The 11,211-nt window shown below is 27.9% G+C and overlaps 1 protein-coding gene across 1 annotated transcript; it reads right to left on the reverse strand.

Annotated features, from left to right (window-relative positions):
* Window positions 1-276: 276 nt before the first annotated feature.
* LOC117178216 (protein PYRICULARIA ORYZAE RESISTANCE 21-like) lies at window positions 277-8,853 on the reverse strand. Its single transcript, XM_033369523.1, has 3 exons — window positions 8,084-8,853; window positions 6,021-6,181; window positions 277-525 (listed from the first exon to the last, which is right to left on the reverse strand). Exons 1-3 carry the CDS (start codon window positions 8,679-8,681, stop codon window positions 394-396), a joined length of 891 nt encoding a protein of 296 aa, XP_033225414.1. The 5' UTR covers window positions 8,682-8,853; the 3' UTR covers window positions 277-393.
* Between the last annotated feature and the right edge of the window lie 2,358 nt (window positions 8,854-11,211).

Consider the following 11,211-nt stretch of genomic DNA (forward strand, 5'->3'; position numbering starts at 1 on the left):
TATTTCATTTACCAAAAAAGTTCTATGGTTCACAAAAAATTTTGTTCAATGGAAAAAAGAGGTTGGTAATGTAGGAATCCCACTGTGTCGCATGCCCTTAAACACAATGCTTTTTATTTGAAATGACATAACAATTAATATTATTTTGATTCTTAAAATCATGGAAAAACAATTGTTTTCTGAGATCTGTTTTTTTTCCCATGACCAACTACCTTAAATAGGTTATTTACTAAAAATGATTTAAGATTTATTTTTGTTATTAAACCTACAATTTTATTTTTCCAAATCAGAAACTCCTTTTTTTATTCGAATTTCAAACTATAAAGATGTTTTCTAACAATTTTTCTATCGATTGCATATTATTTCGTAAGTCCAAGGTTCCATTTCAGTAATTCAATGTTTTCCATCTCCTTCTTTATTACCATCCACTGCATAAGGATCTGGCACTTCGTAACCATTTGGTGGAATTGGATTTACAACCGGATTATGAAAAATACCGTGATGACCATCTCCCCACCAATAAGGCTGTTGGAAATCATTAATAGTCAATACGATAATAAATAAATAGTTTTTAAATTTTCTTTTCTGATTCGAATCCTTCAGGAATGGGATTTTTCTAACATATAAGACATTACAAATAATATATGCATTAATGAAGTTGACTTGGTAAAATAAGTAATAAATTAACAAATACGATTAAACAAAATAAATCTATAAATAAACAATCAACTATGTTGATTTCTCAGAAAATGTATTTTGATCTACCTATATGATATCATCACAGTCAATTAACCAATAGAAGGAATTAATTACGGAATTCCAATGGGACATGCAGACCACATTGAATATTGACTAATTGGATGATTGAAGGATGGCGACAGGTAAGTATACTCAAAAAATTTCTTCTGGGAAACTGACACAAATTATTTCTTATTTATATATCAATTGTTTAGACTAATTATTAGTAAAAATGTTAATACATATCAATTCCTGGATCCCTTCACTTGCTTTAACTATCAAAAGATTACTTTTTGCTTAAATGATTGTTTTTAAAATAATAAATAAACAGTTGATCACGTTTTGGTGATTAAGCGATTAAGCTTATTTTTAAAAATATGTAATAAAAAGATCATTTATTTCCACGGGAGAAAATCAAATTGGGATATTTGTTTATATAAATAATGTTTATGAAAATAGCGGACCTTGAACTCACGCCACTATTGAGATTTTTTCAATAATAATCTATAGACTCACTGAAAATTGGTGTGCTACGCTCACCGAATTTCGGTGAACCTAGCCGCCTTTTTTCAGATCCCCTGGTCCAACCGAAGATATTTTTTCACTAGATTAACTAGATTAACGAGGGCTTTTAAAGGCTTTCAACTAATGTCAGGGATATAAAAGGGGTTTATAGGGTTTTACAGCTTTTACAGTATTTTAAAATATTCGAAAGAATTTGAAAGCATCTTTGTAGATTCCAAAGAATTTCTATAGAATTTTAGGGAGTAAATTAAATTAAATAAAATTTCTAAGGATTTCTACAGATTTCAGAGGGTTTCAAAGATTTCAAGATTAACAAAAAAATCGATGATTTAACATATTGTATAGGTATGTAAAGATTCCAAGGAATTCCATAATATTTCAAACAGTGTGGTATGAGTATAGAAAATTTCAAGAGTTCTAAAATTTTTTAAGGATATTCAACTGAAACATTTTTGAAGATTTATAATATTTCACGAAATTTTACCATGTTTGATAGACTCATATGATATAAAAAAAACTAAATGGTTCCATTAAATTAGAAGAAATTTCCAAGAATTTTGTAGTGTTTTGCAGAGACATTTTTCAAGAAATTTTAAAGGATTCTAAAATTCCGAACTTTGAGGTATTTTTAAAGATTCCAAGAAATTTAACGAGGTTTAAAATTTGTATAGGATTTTCAAAGAATTTCGAAGGATTACAGAAAGTTTGAGGGGATTTTGAAGATTTATCCAGATTTAAAAAATAAACTTCTTGATTTAATTATTTTTAAATTGCATGACACTGTTTTGATTCTATTCTTCCAAATTTATGCTACTATTGACCAGAACCGGCGGAGCCTTTTTTTAGAGGGGGCAGGGGCATAGACTTATACTATTAAATGGTACAATTTGGAAATAGTATAATAATATTATAACTATGTAAAAAATGAACATATATAACAAATAATAAATAAATAATAAAGACAGGTATGAAATTCATATTGCCGAAGATTTCACAAAGATTTCAATTATTACTCAAAAATTTTACAGGTTTCGCAAAGATTTTATATAGATTTAGAAGATTTTACAAAGATTGCAATAATTTTTCAAAGATATTTCATAAAGATTTCACGAATGTTTCAAATATTTTGCAAAGATATTTAAAGAATTCACTAAAATTTCATAAAGACTTCACAAGGATTTCACAAAGATTCCACAAAGATTTTCCACACATTTCAAAGATTTCACAAAGTTCTCATAAATATTTTTAATATTTCGTAAATATTTCAGATAGATGTCAAAGATGTCACAAGAATTTCTATTATTTCACAAAGATTTCAGATAGATTTCAAAAATTAAACAAAGATTTCAATGATTTCCTAATGATTTCGCAATGATTTCAAAGATTTCGGATATATTTAAAAGATTCCACAAAGACTTCAATCAATTCTCAAATATTTTACAAAGATTTGAATAAGTTCGGAAATATTACCGGATATTTCAAATATTTTAAAAAGATTTTTAAAAAATTCCGAAAGATTTTCGCAAATTTTCTTTTTTTAATATAATTTCGCCAATATTAGCGAATAGTTCAAAAATATTTCGCAGACTTCAGAAAGATTTCAATAATTTCAAAAATATTACCGAATATTTAAAAAATATTTCTTAAGATTTTTAATGGATTTCGAAACATTTCACAAAGATTTAAATAATTTCAGAAATATTATAAAATATTTCAAATATCATGCAAAGATTTTAAAGAGATTAAAAAAAATTGCAATCATTCCTCGAAGATTTCCTAAAAATTTTACAAAAATTTCAAATATTTTGCAAATATTTCGGATACACTGTAGAAGATTTAACAAATACTTCTATTATTTTTCAAATACTTCTAATATTTCAAAACGATTTAAAATAGGTTTCAAAAATTAAACAAAATTTTTTTATTTTTCACAGAGTTTTCAGATAAATTTCAAAGATTGAAGAATAAATGTTTTTTCTAAGATTTCAAGATTTTTGATAGATTTAAAAGAGTTCACAAAGACTCGAATGCATTTTTAAAGATTTCACCAACTTCACAAATATTAACAAAAGACCGAAATATTTGAAATATGAACTGTATTGATTTTAGAATAATTTCGGATATATTTAAAACATTTCAATGACTTCCTAAAGATTTAAAACATATTGAAGACAGATAGATTTCAAATATTGAATAAAGGAAGAAATAATTGAAAGATTTCCAGTTCCGACGATCCGATGAATTTAATCATTCGACTTCACAGGGGGGGGGGTCAATACTTGCCCCCCCTGTCGTTTTCCTAGAGGGGGGGCTGTGCCCCTACGGCACTGCCGCCTATACTATTGATACTATTTTGAATGCATCAAACACGAGTCGGAGGCGTGTGAATTCCGATCCGTGCGAATTCCCCGAATGCACATAGCGCCTTAGGCACTAAAAAAAAGCGCGTTCATGAGCAATAGAGTATGCACCTGTTGAACTTACTTATAGTCTAGAAGCAATATTTGATAACCAGAATGATTGAGAAAAAAAATCCTCGAAAATATTCGATTTGATGGATTCCATGCCAGGTTCACACAAGCAGACCCGTAAATCGTTGATTTTTTAAAACTTTTACTACTTATTTGTTTAGTAGAGAAAATATATATTGCTAAAGATTTCACTTCAACATTTTTTAAAAAGATATTGAACTTTTTCTATTTTGGACCCTTTGAATCTTTAAAATACAAATCTTATTAGTTCACTAAATGCGGTACCACTTAGATGGGTTTCATTGTAATTAACTAAAACTTTTCCAACGGACCCTTAATGGTTATTTAGCATATTTTTGAACAACAAAATTTTTATTTAAAAAAAAGTATTCCAAAAAAATGCCTTCTCTGATTTTCCTTATACTTCGTTTTCTAATTTAAAATGTGCTTTTAAAGGAACAATGATAAAACTTATATGCTTTACATAAATTTTTTCAGGCATAAATTGTATGTGCAAAAACTTCTAATTTTTACCATTTTTTTTTTTTTGCTTCAAATGCTATTTTCACTATGTAAATGAACCAATTTTCTTTAAGTGCAAAAATAAATGTTTAAAATCTTTCTATTGTGAAATCAAGTTTTTAATTTATCACATTCGTTTTATATTCATTGTATATATTTTTGGTATTATGAAATTGAAAATGGTAAAATTAATTGAATTTTTTGAGCCCAAAAAAAATGTGTTGGTTGGAATTCGAAAAAACTAAGAAAATCTAAATTAACGTGTATCGAAACGAGTGAATAATTCCGAAAAACTAAATTCCCGACACTGTCAAATTGCTGGCAGCAAAGAAAATATTCGAAATAAAAAATAAACTATAAATACACTATAAAATTGTCGAATTAAAAAAATTTCAATAATAAATAATAAAATAATAAATATTTTCATCGAATAATTCTATTTTATTCTGTTTATCACTCTTTATTTTATTAGTCTTCAATGTTTAGATTCGGAAATTTTCTTAGATCGGCAATCTTACAGTAGAATATCTCATAATGTTGTCAATTTTCCAAATCATAAATTTCAAATTGAAAAAAATTGTAATTTTGGGAATTTTTTATTTGGAATATTTTCTTTTTCAAAATTTTCCAGTATCAGGAATGGTATTTTTCGATATTTTTCAGTCGTAATTTATTCGGTTATTCGATTTCAGAATTTGTTCTAAACCAGAAACTGCATGTTTCTTTGGATTGAGATAAATACACACGTTTTTGGGAAAATTTGAATATGTTGAACATGGAACAAGAAAAATTTTTGTTCTATGAAAGAAAATTAATAGCATACTTGTTTGATTCAAGCTGAAGACATTTCAGGTTTGTCATATTGGATTTTCCAAAAAAGAGTAAACTTAACTAAATTTGAAAAGAAGGTTTTTTGCATGTTTTAAACAAATTCCTAATTAAACAATTTTTTGTATTTCTCATTTTTTATTACTGTCGATAAGTAAAAACTATATGAAGATCAATGTTCATTTTTAAATAATTAAAGAGAAATTGAGCCTAGAATAATTCAGATGCCCCTTATATTAATTATAATATCGAAAGTATATAACATAATTTGCAGGACCGATATATCTAATTAAAGATTTAATTTTTCGATAGGAAGATAAAAAACCTAATTTTTGTTACCCAAAGAAAAAAACTTGAATTAAATATTAAAAAAACTTACATTTTAAACAAACAACCTTTGTAAATATTTTTTTTTTTAAATAAAACGTTGTAAACACATACTTTTTTTCAAATATGTAAAATTTGTTAAAAAGAATTTATGTGAACCATATAGGTTTTATAATTTTTTCTCTCGAAAGATGTTTTGAAAAAATGCAATAAGAAATTATAGAGAAAATCAGGGTAGGTATTTTTTAAGAATCGAGTTAAAAAAAATCAAAACTTAAAAAAAAACCAAAAATCAAAGAATAAAAAAATGACATTTTAAACAAAAATTAAAAACATTTGATATTTTATTTTCGCACAACATTTTGTTTTGAAAAAAAACCTATGTAAAGCACATAGATTTGATCATTTGTTCTCTAAAAAGATATTTTGAAAGTATTAAAAATTAACAGAAATAAACAAAGTCCAATTACTTTCAGAACAACTTTTTTTAAAGTGAAATCTTTAGCAATCTATATTTTCTCTACTAAATAAAAAATTAGGTAAATTAAAAAAGATCGATGATGTAAAGGTCTGGTTTTGCGTAAAAAATATGTAAAAATTATTTCGAACTTTTGTAATACGATGCATGTATGAATAGTTGACGTATTCGTCTCGTGGTTTCTTTTTTGATTCGTGACTAGCCGGTAGGATGATTGTCAGTGCCAAACCAACAGCAGGAATTGCTCCGAAGAGACTTGCAAACTGCCAAAATTTCATTCGGGCCTTCATTTCTGTAATAAGTTTAATTTCTTGTTATCGAAATATAATGAAAAGTACAATTTTTCCAATTTGTGTTGCAAATATTGAGAATTGCATTTTGAAAAGGTCTAAGATCATACGTAGGGAGTCAAAGGACATAGAACAAATGTTCGGTCTTTTATAATTTCATTAAAATAAACATTAGAAAAATAACAAAAAACAAATAATATAAACAACTTTAAATCAAAATTCGATCCATATTTATAAAAAAAGAACTCCGAGGTGCAAAATATTCTTAATTTAAGGTCTTGGAAACAAAAAATTAATTTATGAGAAAAAAACATGTATTTCCTTATAAATTCCTTATCTACTTTAAATTTACGATAAATAATATCATTTAAATTTTAAAATATCAAAGTCCAGAAATTACACTGATTTCAACTCTGTTCTGCATGTCTATTGAATAAAGTTTTTGACCCAGTTTAACAGTTGGATGAAGTTGAAATCTATGATGTTCCATGCACTATAATCAGTATTGTGAATAAAAGGCTTAATTTAAAACAGATTAGATCTAAATGTGAAATTTAATTTAAATATCTGAAGCTATTGATAACAAGACTATAATTTTTACTCAAACTGAAGTATTTGTAGATGAATAAAATTTAATTATAAATAAAATTAATAAAATCACTGATTTCACTATTGTATAATATGAAATTGTAAGAAGCACTTTGTCGACTTTAGGATTTAAAAAAACATTGGGGTAGATCCTATCTTAAGAAGTTATTGAATACATTAATATAATTTTTTCTAAATTAGAGACGTTTAAATGTAGATTTCTTATATTATTCTTATGTAACTCTTTTACATTGCATGAAATTTAAAAATATTTTGAACTTCATGGAATATAAATTCAATTTATGAAATTTTTAATATTGAATTTTATTATTAAAATCGAGATTCCAATTTTTTATATCCAAAGTTTAAATTCTCTAAAGTAAAAGTACCCATTTTTAAATAATTTAATTGTACTATTTAAAAAAATGTTATTTTAAGTTTGTAACCTTTCAATAACTATAATTATAAATTTCAGTCATAAGTAACAAACTTTTTATTTCAGTCCTTTCAAAATCGAAAGTTTCCGATTAAAACAGCTTTTAACTTTTATAACTTACCATTCAAATGTTCAGAATACTAGTAAAAACTTAAAGTTCTGAATGGTTTTAAGTTAAGCACTTTAAATTAAAATCTTCGGAATTTGGATTATTTTCAATGTTTCTTTTTAAACCTCATAAAATTGAGCTTGATAATAAATTAGTTATTTTCTAGTATTGCATATGTTTGATTTTCGAGAAAAGCGTATAAAAAGAAAATGTAAGCAAAGGCTTTTTCAAAATGTAAAAATAAATATTTTAATCATATTTGTCGCCTTAATCAGAAACTAAACATGCGAGTTTAAAAATATATATTTGTACCTAAATAATTATTTTTTGCAATGCAAACTTTATCTCAAAGGAGAGCTCATTATGAAAAAGGAAATGGACAGAATGTTCGCTACTACACTATTCTAATTCTAGAATTTCAAAAATTCTAGAATAAAAATAAAAATCTCCTGGATACAAAATATGTAAATAATATATTTTAAAACATAATTAAACTTATTGTTAAACTTTTTGTGTTATTACTTTGAGAATGGAAGTTTATCAAGTTCATACTCAAACAAATGTAAAATCCTTCAATTTTCATTTATCTCCTAATCATTCTTTTAAATCAAAATGTAATGCAAAAAAAATTTATGTTAAACTCATAAATAAATTTTTTGAAGTTAACCAATTTTTGAGAATTTACTCCAGACTATAAATCGCAAAATAAATTTATCTCAAAAAGGAATTTTTAATTTTCTGAATTTCTCTATCCATCAAAGACAAAATTACTTTCGGTAACAGGGCAAAATTCCATCGCGGGTTCATCACAGTGACAAGATTCCTTAGGAGGCACTGAAGGTGGAACATAAGATTTTCCGCCACAAGGATTGCTTAAATCAATTCCTGGAGCATAATTTTTCTCACTAGATGCACAATCGCTTTTTTTGGAATAAATTGCAGCATTATCTTTTATGGCGAATTGTGTTGCATCTAAAATTTTGTTGCAGGGATCTGGGTTTTTCGCACAAGGATCGGGTTTGTTCTCACAAGGACCTGGTTTTTTCTCACAGGGGTCCGGTTTCTTCGCACAGGGACCTGGTTTTTTCTCACAGGGGTCCGGTTTCTTCGCACAGGGATCTGGTTTTTTGTCACAAGGATCTGGGTTTTTCGCGAAAGGATCCGGTTTTTTCGCACTAGAATCTGATTTTTTCTCGCAAGGATCTGGGTTTTTCTGACAAGGATCTGGTTTTTCCTTACAAGGATCTGGTTTTTTCTCAGAAGGTTTATTATTACATCCCGTAGGTCCAGAGGATTTTTGTTTCCCACTGGACATAAACCTTAGAATGTTGGCGAGTTGTACTGATGGGCCACGAAGTAACTTTGCCATTTCGTACGTCAGATTAATTTCGCGTTACGAGACACTGCAAATTTTACACCACCAGAGAATTTCACGTTTATGACATTAATTTCGACTTTCTGAACGTTTAAGAACAGACACTAAACATTGTTTCCCCTCACATTTCTTTTGTTATCTGCCATCTTCAGAACGTGCGAGTATTCTGTAATACGAATTGAATTTAAATAAAATGTTATCTTAACTCTTAATAATTTTCTTAAAATAAAAGACACATCGAAATTTTCTTCGAAAAAAATTGTTTTATTCATCCTAACCACACTGAATGCCTTCACATAATTTTATCAAAGTTTCAATTTTTCAATTAGAAACATTTCCAAAATTAAAAAAAAAAACATTAAAAATAGCCTCTGATTTCTAAGCTTCTTGAAAATGTCAACTCGGGATTTTACATAGACCGGAAAAACGAAAATTACTTTTCACTTTTTCTAGATTTTAGTTTTTACGAGTGGGGCGGTTTTTTTGTACACGAAGTCACTTTCTTGAACATAAGGGGATGCTTTTGGAACTTTTTTGGTACAGTCAAGAGTGTAAAATAATCCGAAAACTCTAATGCACTTTTTTCGAGATATGAGGTTTTAAAAAGGATGGTTTTTTCCTCATAGAGGGGTAGTTTTTGAAATTTTCTTATGTGCATTAGAGGACCCAAAATAAATACTTATGGGTTGTTTTTGGAAATTGGTCGTTAGTGCATTCGAGAGTCAAAAAAAGTCAACAATTCTGTCGGATTTTATTTTCCATTTTATCGAATTTTTATACAATAGAGGAGGTGCTGGCTTAACTCAAGTCAGTAACTGCACTGAAAAATTGAATTTCTAAACGTAGCCCGAAAAAGCTCAAAATTCGGATAAGAAAAAATTTGGGAATTTTTGGAGAATTGTGGAGGTGGCAATTTGATGGACCTGTACTTAACATATTTTAGGGGTATTTTAAAAGATTTAAGATTTCATTGGATTTTATGATATATGGATCACATAAAAAAGGAAGGATAAACTTTATCTTGATTCCGACATAAAAATTACTTGAGACAAAAATCAACTTCACAGCATAAACTTTACCCGAATATCGGTTAAAGTTTCTTTTGTTCTTCCATGACAAAAAATGTATTTTAAAAAATGTGAAGTTGTCTGAATAAAACTTTATCCCTCTAAAAAATTACCTGCAACAAATGTTATCCTTAGTTTTTCTTTGATATCAGATATCACTGGTATAAACTCCTCAATTTAATATTTAGAAACTGCATGACACGATTTTGCTACTATTTTTCAAACTGTTTGCTACTATTGACAGTATTTTTTATTCCTCAAATTTATCCTAGATCTGGTGTTTTAATTTGATTCGAAAATCCCAGAAAATGATATTGCTTCTGTGTTATGTATAAAGATATTCCAGAAAAAAGGTTATACGTATAAAATGAATAAGCATCTCAGAAGAAAAAAACCTTTTTATAGATTGAGGGTGTTTTTGACCCCAAAAATATGAACCAAATTTTCGGGGTGTTTGCTTATTCGCTGCCTATTTCCTTTGGGAAACTAGGGAATAGGGAATAGCCTTGCGCTGCAACCTTTGACATTTCGATGGGTTGGGTCGAAGTCTCGGATAGTTGATATTCCATTTCATCTCGCTTGCTCGTTTTCAAGCAGATGTAATTCAGGACCCTTGCGTGAAAATAATTTTCTACTCAAATCTTAAGGAATTAAAAAAATAGTAATAACTTCAAGCGTATACTTGCCATAAAAAAGGTTATTTCTAACAGCCATAAAAGACCCACTGATTCTGAATTTTTTAATTATAAATAACTAGTATAATAATTACAAATTGTTTATTTATCAATTTTAATCTCATTTATGAGCCAAAAAAGGTTTGATAATCTCAGCCAAGACAAGGCTCGTCTTAAGTCAAGTAAACGTCGTCTTAGCCAAGACAAGGAACGACTTAAGACAAGTAAACGCCGTTTTGCCTGTCGTGGTCATAAAAGAAAGACGAAGGCCTATGTCTCGACTCAGTTTTGAGACGCAACCAGACATTGATGTCTTGGAGACGAACTCAAGACATAACCAAGTCGAACTCAAGTCGAAACATTTTTACTCGGGTTAAAAGAAGAACAGCAAGGCCTATAAAAAACAATTCATAGGCAAATTTTTAGGACTTTGTGGAATCGTGGGAGGGCGGGGGAGGTCCAATTTTTTCGAACTTTCAAACATATCACACCAACATTTGTTCAAATGCACTAAAAATGTGTTTAAAAAAATGATATTTATAGATTTCGAAAGTCCCGTGAAGCTGAAAAAACTTATTTCCCATAAGAAATAAAGACGTTTTCGTAGATTTTATTGTGATTCGTTAACATTAGATGCATGAAGTTAGAAGTCAACATTTCTCTTAACAATTGGCTATAGAATACAAATAAGTTATACTTTTTAATATAACCCCCTACGGTTGTTCTTTAAAACAACAATTGTTTTTAATACATAAAATACTAATTATTAATGATAATTAAATA

Source organism: Belonocnema kinseyi, chromosome 8 (assembly GCF_010883055.1).
Source record: "Belonocnema kinseyi isolate 2016_QV_RU_SX_M_011 chromosome 8, B_treatae_v1, whole genome shotgun sequence".
In the NCBI taxonomy this organism is placed as follows: Eukaryota; Metazoa; Arthropoda; class Insecta; order Hymenoptera; family Cynipidae; genus Belonocnema; species Belonocnema kinseyi.